This window comes from Sphaeramia orbicularis, chromosome 12 (genome assembly GCF_902148855.1).
Source record: "Sphaeramia orbicularis chromosome 12, fSphaOr1.1, whole genome shotgun sequence".
In the NCBI taxonomy this organism is placed as follows: domain Eukaryota; kingdom Metazoa; phylum Chordata; class Actinopteri; order Kurtiformes; family Apogonidae; genus Sphaeramia; species Sphaeramia orbicularis.
In genome coordinates this window covers 18,086,394-18,097,822 of record NC_043968.1, presented here as the reverse complement: position 1 = coordinate 18,097,822, position 11,429 = coordinate 18,086,394, and the positions used below count along the sequence as shown (strand labels likewise).

General features: G+C 38.4%; 1 protein-coding gene across 1 annotated transcript; it reads right to left on the bottom strand.

Moving 5' to 3' along the window:
- Positions 1–975: 975 nt before the first annotated feature.
- On the bottom strand, positions 976–9,670 carry slc25a1b (slc25a1 solute carrier family 25 member 1b). The gene is made up of 9 exons (XM_030150901.1): positions 9,292–9,670; positions 5,788–5,895; positions 4,933–5,032; positions 4,531–4,669; positions 4,210–4,294; positions 3,851–3,955; positions 3,651–3,766; positions 3,491–3,564; positions 976–2,629 (listed from the first exon to the last, which is right to left on the bottom strand). The coding sequence occupies exons 1-9, from the start codon at positions 9,401–9,403 to the stop codon at positions 2,515–2,517; spliced, it is 954 nt and encodes a 317-aa protein (XP_030006761.1). The 5' UTR covers positions 9,404–9,670; the 3' UTR covers positions 976–2,514.
- Positions 9,671–11,429: the final 1,759 nt, after the last annotated feature.

The following is an 11,429-nucleotide window of genomic DNA, read 5'->3' as shown; positions in this document are numbered from 1 at the left end:
TTTTAAAGATTAAAAAGGAAGGTTTGTGATTGAAGAATTTGGATTTATGAATGTGATATTTTGCTAGAAATAGAATTAGATTGATGATGTAATATTGATCTGATTTGTTAGCAAGATATGAGAAAATACCAAACAATGTTTTTGCATAAGTAAGAGAAAAATCAGAATCAATATTTTGACTAATAAAAAACCCGACATCTTGCCAGAAAACGCTTGAGAAGGGACAGGACCAAAACAGATGAGATCATTTTTTTCTTCTGATTGATTACAAAAGGAGCAATCCACACTGATGTTCTTTTTATATCTTTTAAAAACAGTTTGCAAGGATGTCTTTTTTGGACATAACAGAGTAAAACAGCCAGATCTGACTCTGTAGGGTTCAATTACGTTTGTATAAATTAGGCTATTTTTGATAATGAGCTTAGAAATGTGCTTTTGCCACATTGTCTTTACAAACATTTTGACAATTGCCAAAGATATGGGGTATGGAAGCTGTCAAAAAAATTTGTGTGCATAAAATAGAAATGCATGCATATTATTCTATAGTTGTGCAAAAAATAAATATTTGAAAACTCTTGACTGAGTTTAGTCATTCATAAAATGTATTGTGTCTATTTAATGTCAGAATAGGAATGAAAAAGCTTTGATATCAACAATTACAAACACAAAATACAACTTTATGGTTATGCTTTCTCCATCACGAATATGAATTCACCATCGTGACTCTACTCTCAAAATTATGTCACCACTTCACAGGCATCATTTATTGAGCAGAAGATAAATGGATACCACAGTGACAGTACTGTTTTCTAATTCTCTAAATTTCCACAGTATTCTTGTTATGATCATATTACACTGATATTCAAACAATATTAATTTTGTAAGAGACATTGTTCTTTATAGCAGTGTCTTACCCCACATTCTTCTTTTATAATGATTATATCTCATGGAAAAATAAAATAAAACACGACAATGGTAACAGTCTGATCCAACGTTTATTTGTGAAGATACATATTTTAATTATTTTGACAGAAGGCACAAAAGTCGGCTTTAACTAGTGGAGAGTTTCCATTGGCTGATATGACATCTCCAAATAGGTTTAATAGCAATGGTATCAGTCTACTACATGTAGGCTTTGCAAAGAAAAGGTCAGTCTGAAGCTAAAAGGGCAGTTCAAAGTAAACAATGTGTATCCTCCACAAAAATGTTTAATGGGCAAACAATCAATTGCACTGCATGTAAACATGCTGAATTAATAACTGTTAACAATCTACCATCCTTAGTCTATAACATGGTATTACAAAGCAGCAGTTGGCACACTGGATCATTAGTTAAAGTAAAAGTAAGTGTAATTAATATTACATATTTAACTTTTTTTTCTTAAAAACTGAAAATCTGTAATAAAAGCTCTCCTAGATCGCTCATCTCCCCTGGAATGAGATGGAAGGCACTATTAATGGCATGTCTCAAACAGGCATATCTATGTTTAAAGGCAACTCAACTTTTAAAGGAGCAAAACTTTCATCAAATACTGACAAATATGATGAAGTGAATGGGTATGACCCACTCAGAAAGTACCTCCGCCACTGCCTGGAATTAAACATCTGGCACCATAACGTACATATACAATTGTTGACATTTGTAGTGACCAATGCCTGCAACATTCAATCATTCATAATCTCAAAAAATATCTAACTCCATCTAACAATTCATAGGCACTTTTATAGTATCAATGCAATAAATGAACTGATTAAAACTCTGAAACTTAATATATCAATCCATTTCACAACACTTCAGCCACTGTTTAGTGGAAATGGGAATTCTGAAATGATATGAGTGCTCATAAAACATTTTTTAAAACTGTATATTCGTATATTCTATGCATTTTACAATCTGGATTAATTTCATTATTTTGATTTAAGGCATTTTGTTCCAATAACCTGTAGCCTCTGCAGTATGTGACATCCGAGCTGTTTTTAGACCTCAGGTACTGTAAGAGGCAATGGTTTTGAATACTTCATTTAAAGAAGATCTAAATGCTTTCATATACAAAAAGGGCTTTAAAATGAGATAATATGCTTTCTCAATTTCAAGTATAATTTCTTGTCTATAGTGTCTAAATCACATTATCTTAGGTTGGCTTATCATTGATTTAGTGCTTAGAGCTTTAGTATAAGGAAACTAAAACACTGTCACGTCTCATCTCCATACTGCAGGTGTTTCCATTTCTGTATTCAAGCAGGTGTGGTCCTAAATCAATGCCCTGTTCCTTTCCCTGAGCTCTTAAGGAACTACTCCTTCACAAATTTAAGAAAACACAGCAAGTGTAAACAGCCATTCTGCAAGCGGTTTCAATGCAGTTATAGCTGTGTTATAAATAAAACCAACATTACCAATCCCTTTCTTTGCAAGTCACTTAGAGGTAGATATTAGAACCTAGAAGCAGGGCTTAAGGAGATTGGTTTGGGACTTTTCACCAACACGCCTGCTTTGTGTAGCACTGGGGAGTCCATTTCAGTCCGTCTTCCAAACCATGTTCAGGACTTTCACAACTTCCTCATAGATAATAAAGACTATGGCCACATCCATACACACCCGACCCAGCCGAGGCACAGTACCTTTGTAGAACCTGTACAGAATGAGAATTAAAATTAGAGCACAGACGCTACTTGGATATAACATGTACTCACAGGTGTCACTGCAGAAATGACATTTGGACACATATTAAATACTGCAAGGACATGAGTAATGGCACTAGATTGTGACCAACTCATACTACATCTCAGTTTGTAAAACATGTAAAATAGTCGAGTTGATGGAAGACACAGGACTAAAAAAGTAAGTTGATCAAAACAATTGAGAATTCCAAAAATGGAAACTTATTTTCAAGCAATTTATGGTTAAAACATCTAGATAAAAAATCCAGTCTGGTATAGACAAAGTTCAATGAAAATAAAGATAGATAGATCACTTTGTTGTCAGTCCAGGACACGAGCAAAATAACAGTGCACTTGAATGAAATTTCATTGCATGACTCTCAAACATAGTATAAAAATTAATTACAGTGCTCAAATATTCAATCTCAATATAAAAAGTGCTATTTTATATAAAAGTAGTGTGTGCATACTATTAAAAAAATCAGTTTTAAAAGTCTGAAATCTGTTTAAAATTCTATAAATAGTTCTAGCAGTGGATCTTTAGGGTTAAATACCATTTTATTATTAATTGTTCTAAACACTCAAGTCATCAATATTCAATTACTTCAATTGATTCCTACTTTGAGTTACATAAATAAGCCTTTGGTTAGGTTCATCCATGTAACAGCGGACATACTGTATTTACAATTAAAATAAAGCTAGATTTTCAATGTGTAACGAGTACCAGTGGGTCTTCTGCAGTTAGCTATTTTTTGGAGTTGTCCAGCAGCTGCTAAAACTCTCATATTCACAGTTGATTTATACCTAAATCATATTCACTCTGATCAACTTACGCCATTGGTCCCTCGTGTTTCATGATCTTGACAGCACAGTCCCATGTGCTTTTGTACTTGTGAGCTTCAAGACCCTGTTGAATAACATGCATCCATGTCGTCAGCATCACTCAGGCTTCAGTTAAGACATAATTAGAAGACTTCAATGCGTTCTACTGACCTGCATTCTGGTCTTAATGACATCCAGAGGAGTGTTTCCAAACACACTGGCAGCTCCAGCAACAGCTCCAAACAGTCCAGTTAACAAAGGGTTAATAGCTTTGTTGGGGTTGTCACCTTTGTGTTTCAAAAAGCAAGATGTAAGTGTTTGGTTGTTCTGCTGAAGAGGAGCAAATGTGAAACAATCGGTCACTCACACACCTTTGTACCAGTTCCTCAGTGAAGTCATGACGTAGAATCGGATAGCCTGGTTAGAGCCCTGCTTCAGCACGGTGGCTGTGAGGCCTTGGTAAGTGCCCTTCAGACCTGATGTATCACAAATGACACACATCAGTTTTATCAGAGACAAAGTAGTTACCACAATAACCTTTTCAGAGGAGAAGGAAGAGGACTAATGAGAGGTAGGAAGCATTTCATCCTTTAAATAATTGATGTGATGTCTCAAATTCATGAGCATGATGAACAGCATGATCAGTCATTTCCTGTGTTGCAGAAATTAGCAGTAGATAGCAGCAACATTCAACAGACCCTGCCCACGCCAATGACAAAACCCTCCTTACCTTGAGTTCTTATGATCTCCCTCACGCCATGGAAAAAGCCTTTGTATTTTGGGTTTGCTGAAGTCTGATCATGGATGAATTTGACCTAAAATGACATTACAGTGATATATTACTGCTGTATGTAACAAGGAGTAAAGCTACAGATGATATTTAAACCAGTATCTTACCATTTACCAGCTTATATTCACAAGATGGCCTATAAAAGTATCCTCTGTTTCATCAGCTCCGTTTTATTACTTGCTATGGTTTCAGCTTGTTATTGTACTGATTAAAAGACTGATAACCACCGGTTTAATAATGCTGTTGTGTTTTTTGATTTACCTTCACTGTCTCCATAGGACAGACGACAAACACAGCCTCTGCGACTCCAGCTCCAAGGCCACACAAGAATCCTCGCTTACTGTCTAGTTTCCCGCTCTCATCTCGCATTTTATTACTGAGGAACTCAAAAACCCCAAATCTGTAAAACAGCAGAGGACAATAAAACAAAGTTAATTATAAAACCATTAACTTACTGGGGCCGTTTTGTTACTAAGCACCGTTTATTGAGGTTAAAAAAAAAAACAACTTTTGTAAATCATTTATAAACCTGTAATAAACATTCCAATCACTAGGTTGCAGCAAATCTTTACAAATATAATATGCATAGACGGGTTCATAAAATGCATTGAGCTCTTTATAATGTGTGTGTTCAGATTTGTTGTGCTGGGAGTGTTAATGTACCTGACAGCAGCTTTCGGTATAGAGCCATACAGAAGTGAGCTGAGACCTCTGTAAAGACCCCTTACGCCATGACTGTTTACAGTTTGCTTCACACAGTCGACTGCAGGGGAAAGACGGGATAAGAACAAAACCAGTGGTGAAAAAAGAGGTAAGAGGTCAAATTACAACACTCTGCTCCAAGAAACTTTACCCGGTTAACTTCATCAGCAGCTACACTGATATTAATATCCGGCATAAACAGTGACGTAAAATGATAAGGCCATTGAATACAAGCTTCTGTGTATTTATTCCTGTCAAAAACAATGGCCCTTCCGCATCGAGCGTCTGCACACAAACATGGTCTAGGCCAATGTTCACAGACTCTCTTCGAATAAAACAACAAAGACTAACATATTAAATACAACTTATGTTAGACAAGAGATTCTAACACTTACATCTGTACTGAAACTGTGTTCAGTCTTCATGTGTGAATGTTTCTATGAATATAAAAAATTGTCTTGCAAGAGAAGAGAAAATACCCAACCTGTTAAATATTAGCCATAGGAGATAGTTAGTTTGGCTTTACAAGAACACTGAAAACATTATGAAACATCTGTCTGGCTGAGTGACAAAGTGACAAAATCCCTATCAAAATAATCCTTTGTGTCATCTGTGTTTATAAAATAGAGATATAGTTTGTCAACTACATATTAATAAGGGTAAGTGCAACACTAGATTCATCTCAGGAAATTTCCACACATCCCAATTAGGTCGTTAGTGTAAGACTAGACCTAATAAATAGATATCTAAGTGGATATCTGTGTTATTTAACCAGTTGTATGAGAAAGCCTTTGTGTTGAAAAAAAGCAAACTCACCAATGCCTTTGTATTTGGGAGGGTTTGCCTTCTCATCAAGTTGCAGCTGTGTTTTAACATACTCCGTGGGGAAGGTGATGCAGATCTCGATGCCTCCAGCAATCCCACCTGAAACAACAGCAAAGAACTGCATAAGGCAGCCATTCATGTGAATAGGAGAGCTGCAGAAAACACTTCAGCCACATGTGCAACTCCGTTTTAGGAATGTGAAAAGTACATTCATCTGGCAAACTGAATCAACACAACCAAACTGGTGAGGACACAAAATACCCACAACAATGTATTAATAGAAAAGAAAAAAAAAAAGAAAATCCAGCTCTTCTTTGCTTTCTTCATGCAAACTTTGTTTATTATTTATTATCTATGGAAGCCACTAAAAATAATGTGGGAGGCGAATGAAAATGTAATTGTGAAATTTAAATACTTAATATGAAACTTTGAATTCACAGCACTGGCACAGATTAAAAACATTGGTCTTCAAGTAATCTGAAGGTTTAATGTTAAAAGACTTAGGTGGATCCAAGTGCTGCATAATATTCATAATTATACATTTCATAGTGTGCAGTCATTTAAAAATGAGGGTAATTGTGTTTCCTTACTTTAGATTAGGTCATTTACACCTATAGAAGGAGTGGGTTTGAGTTCGCAGAGTCTGCTATGCTGCACGTCCAAGTTTCTGATGTGGCCAGAACAAACTCTGCTGTGGGTGATCACCGTTAAGGTGCATTACTGTCATCTACTCTGTTTGAGTGTGGACCAGAGTATTAATGTCCACTTGATGAAAAAGCAGACAACAAACAAACACAATCAACTGCTTGTATTACTGAGCATCTTTGGGTTTCTAAAACCATTCCCATGAGTTTATTAAACAATATATCTGCAATTTTGTTGATCCAAGATGCTTATTACAACACATTTTAGGCTTGTAACATTTCCTACATAGTAACAGCCAAAGTTAATAGTTGACATTCAAGTCTGCCTTGTGTGCTTCATTTCTACAGTTCATTATCTTATCTATGGTACAGACCCGTTCCACCTTAAAAAAACTGGCTGTCACACATCTGCCGTTCAACAGCAAACACGCAGGTCACAGCTGATTGGCTCGGCTGATCTCAGTGTGATTCTGCCTACAGATACTCCCCTTGGCCTTGTTCCAGCTCAAGGGGGTGTGTAGCCTTCAGAGCACATACTGTTTTCCACATAGCTGCCACTCAGTAACACATACCAGCAGATAGAGGTCTGAGTCCTCCAGGCCACTCATGAGTGACACAAGTTCACATAAAGAACAGAGGAGGAGACTTTGGTCGCAAATAGTGCTTAGTAAATGTGCAGTTGAGAAAAGTTTGACTTTCCATTTTTAATCAGCCTTTGTTGAAGCTTTAACTCAACATGCAGCCTTTTCATCCAAAATGTCATGCAGAGAAGTCCAGCACACCCGTTGCTGTAGCCTGCACTCAGACATGCAGATCAGAACAATCGTGCATGTGCAGCAGCACAATAACAGCAATAGTCCGTCCCAAATCACTGGAAAGAAATGTGTTTTGCTATCAAATGGGCACTCTGAAAGTACTGTTATGACACACCCAGGCATTCCTTTGGTTAAAGACTAGCTTTACAGCTGCTGCAGAACCTACAAATTACAACTGAATTAAAATAACAGAGTCCAAGTCATCTTCTGCAAACAAGCCTCCATATTGTACCTGCACGTGTCCTGGAATTCAAGCTGGAAAAAAGATAAAGAACCAGTTCATCAACTACAGACAGTTGAGGATGGATGTGAGATGAGTGAGAGTTTAACTGTTGTCATATTTTGTTTCCGGCTCTTAAAGAGCCAGGTTTTCTATATATTTTCTGCTTCATTTAAACATATTTGTAATACAGTGACAAACATAAACATAAGGACACAAAAAAAAAATCATTTTAACTGACAGTCAGATGCTACATATCTTCCACTATGCCTTTATCACCACAGACATGTTTATGCATCACAACAGGAAAACCAAGTTGTAAGTGATACCTTTAATTATGGCTGTAATCCATGGACGTGTGTCACTGCCTACGAGCCCTGGTATTACTGTCACAGCATCAGTCATGATATTAACTCTGCTTCCTGCCAAATCTATTGTTAAAAGGGTCTATAATTTCATGTTTCACTGAATTAAAAGGGCACAGTGTTACAAGTAAAGCTAGAGCTACTTTTATTAAACCAATGAAATATTATGTCCCGTAGTGACATATACGCATTCATATTATTCATGGTCAGAGTTTCTATCTCCATCTCCTGGAGTCAAGGTTTCTTCTTGAAGGTGTTCTGCTGTAAAATATGTAGCTCTACCCCTTTGCTATTCAATGGTGTGACTAGAACAGGTTTTACTCCCCAGTACACTACAACAGTGTGTGTCAATAGAGATAAGGTGCCTTTATAAAGTACTGACTGCACACTAAATGAATTATTTGCTCCCAGACAATAAATGACAGCTGTGACTGGTATATTATTGCTTTGTCATCCTGTTTACTCACACTTTTGTTAGGATTCATTTAAAGCTAAAGATCTGAGTAATGTTCATCAGTTTGGAACCAAGGCCACAAATACTGTATAATAGACCATTAAATACATTCCTATTAATACTTCTCAGTCTCCAACCTCCTCTTCACCACTTTTTAAGGGTCCTGAGCTGTACTGGTGACAGTGTGTTGTAACTCAGATGTTTAGAGGCTGACAGAGCAAAGTGCTTTGTCATTGTGGTTCATAGACCTGAGAGTGAGGGTCTGGGCCTCACTGACTCTCCTCTGAACACACAGTAAGGGGTCAATGGGTCATGAGAAAACACCAGCCAACCTGCTGAGACTAATGTATGTGCAATTAAATGCAACAGGGCTCCATTTGGATCCCAAACTGAGTGAAATGCTTCATATGCAGCTGTTCAACAGTAACATAGGTGTCAGCTCTGTCTTTCATCCTGATGATGCAATGTACACATAGTGTATGCTGAGCTGTGTGTGGAGTTTGAGCATCTGTCACTGATTGACTAGTAAAGCAGTCAGAGGGTCTGAGTTCCTTCATATCAGTCAGGTTTCTCTGAGCAGCACTAATGCCAAAGTTTACCCCAGCAGGCTGTCAGACCTCCAGCCTCAGATAGTCAGCAGTCTGCATTCTTGGTGTGACCAGGGTCTGCAGAGTCCTAATGAGATTAGCAGACATGGATCCATCACAGACTGACACTGTTCTCTTTAGTGTTCATGTGTTGTCACTTTTATCTTTTCTCTATTATAAAGATGAAACCTGGTGTGCCTTCCAGACAAGTCCAACAGTTAGGAGTAAACCCAGGCTGTGCACATTAACTGTTAACTGTGCTTTTCAGAGCAGGGTAATTTTAGGAACCGCTAATCTGCAAACACAGGACGAGGAGAGAAAGTTGTAAACAACTTTGCAGCCACGTTTCTGCTCAGGAAAGCACTGAAGAAACAGGTTAATCCCTCTCAGACCGACAGAAACTTTCTTACCTGCCAGGATGGCTTTGCCAGGGTGTGTGAGTTTGGCTTTTCCTGCCGGAGCCGCAGCGGCCAGACACCGGGGTGTGTGGAACGGACTCACGAATCTAGGCTGTCCGGACATGGCTGCGATAGCCCCGGCCTAACTTTTTGTCAACACGGACGTGTTCGACTGTCGCAAAGCCCAGTCAGCTCAGCCTTAAGCCCTCATGCGGTCTGCGTGCTTTGTGCGGGGAATCGCGATGCGCACATCCACAGCCCAGCCGGTGGTGACCATTGGACTTGGACTGATCCCCCACTGATAATGTGTGGACTTTTGACAAGTTCCCTCCGAGGCACACGGAGGCGGATAGCGTCGAGTCAGTGTGCGTTCAGGGCGGGGCAGGACACAGCACTTTTCCCCCCGACACGGAAAACGCCATGTTTGTCATAAACATTTAAGGAGGACCGGGGTGATTCTGAGCCAAACCCGGAGCCTGGGCTCGTGCTGCTCTGCTTCACACACAGTTTCTGGGCCACTTTAAAAGGCGACGCACCGCCTGCAGAGGGCAGCATTTAAACAGCATCTGTACTGTACAGAGAACAGAAGAAAACATACGGGGGGGGGGGCTGAAAAGTTCATAGTCTGACTAAGAAGGAGTAACTGCACAGCAATGAAACTTGGCATACATTACATTCAGCCTCTCCTGATACTAACTGCATGGTTTCCTTCTAGATAAACCCACACTGGATAAATAATTTAGGACTTTGAAAAGTAGTACTACAGACATTTCATGAAAATGCTTGCTTTTCACCCCTCCCTCGTTCTCCCTACCCCTCTTGAATTCAGCTTCCCAGTTCTGCACAGTTGATAAAGCTGGAGCATCATCCCCTATAGCAACCATGTCAGCATGAATGTCCTCGGGGGCTAACCCCTTTTTCTGCAGACATCTAATAAAACCACGGTGCTACGGATGGTTCACCAAATGTCTGTTGGACTACTTTTCAAAGTCCTAAATCATTTACCCAGTGTGGGCTTATCTGGAAGGAAACCATGCAGTTAATATCAGGAGAGGTTGAATTTAATGTATGCCAAGTTTCATTGCTGTGGAATAACTCCTTCTTAGTCGGGCTATGAACTTTTCAGCCCCCCCCAGTAAATCCCTAATAGTCTTTGAAACCAATTAAATGAATCACATGATAAAGAGTGCAAACAAATGCATGCTCATAAATCACAGATTTGGATGCAACATGGTTGAGTTATACAGTATTTTAATCTAAATACATCATGATGATTTTTATTACATTTTGTGCATGTGGTATGCATGCCAGATATGTGCAAATATATATTTTCAAAACACTTTTTGTTTATCACTTTTTATTCTATTTTACCAGATATTACAAGTTGCCATTCTTTTCACTTTTTTAAAACAACTTTTTATTGATTTAAACATCAGTGTGCAATATGACAAATAAGTTTTAATTCTAGGTGTACGACACAGTTTCTCTTGTCAAGTTTGATAGCTTTTCAGTCCAGCTACACAATTCATTCTTAGACAAGCTCAGACACATCTTCACTTGACTCAGTTTAGGCCTCATACAAGTACCTTGAGTTATAAAGTAGAGTTTGTTTCTTATAGACTATGCACAGAAGCATTAATCCCATGCATTGTAAAAGACTAAGACAATAACTCATTTCCATTTGCAATAAAAACAGAAATATGTGTCCACTGCAGTGAATATAACTAGGATGATATGGTCAAACACTCACTGCCTAAGAGCCCCACACCCTCACACAGAATACACAAAGCACTGTATAAAACACACATTCAGTATTATTGTATCCACCACTCAATCCCCAGATTACCCAATAAAACCACAGGTATAAGGGAAGGGTAGTGCACAAATTAAAATGTCGTTCATCTGATGTCCATTTAACATAAAAAGCCCACAAAACACAATATTGCCAGCTGATTTTAAAGTCTGTCAGTATTCTTGTAACCTTACATTCCAGCAGCCAATAATTCAGAGAAGGATCAGTTGAACAGTATTTCAATTCATAATTTCCTGTGTTTATTTACTTAAATATAAAAATGTTTAGGTTATGGTGTTTTCCTCTGGGTCAGCCACAGAGGAGGGGGAGCACAGAGACCCCTGCCCACTGCTCAAAC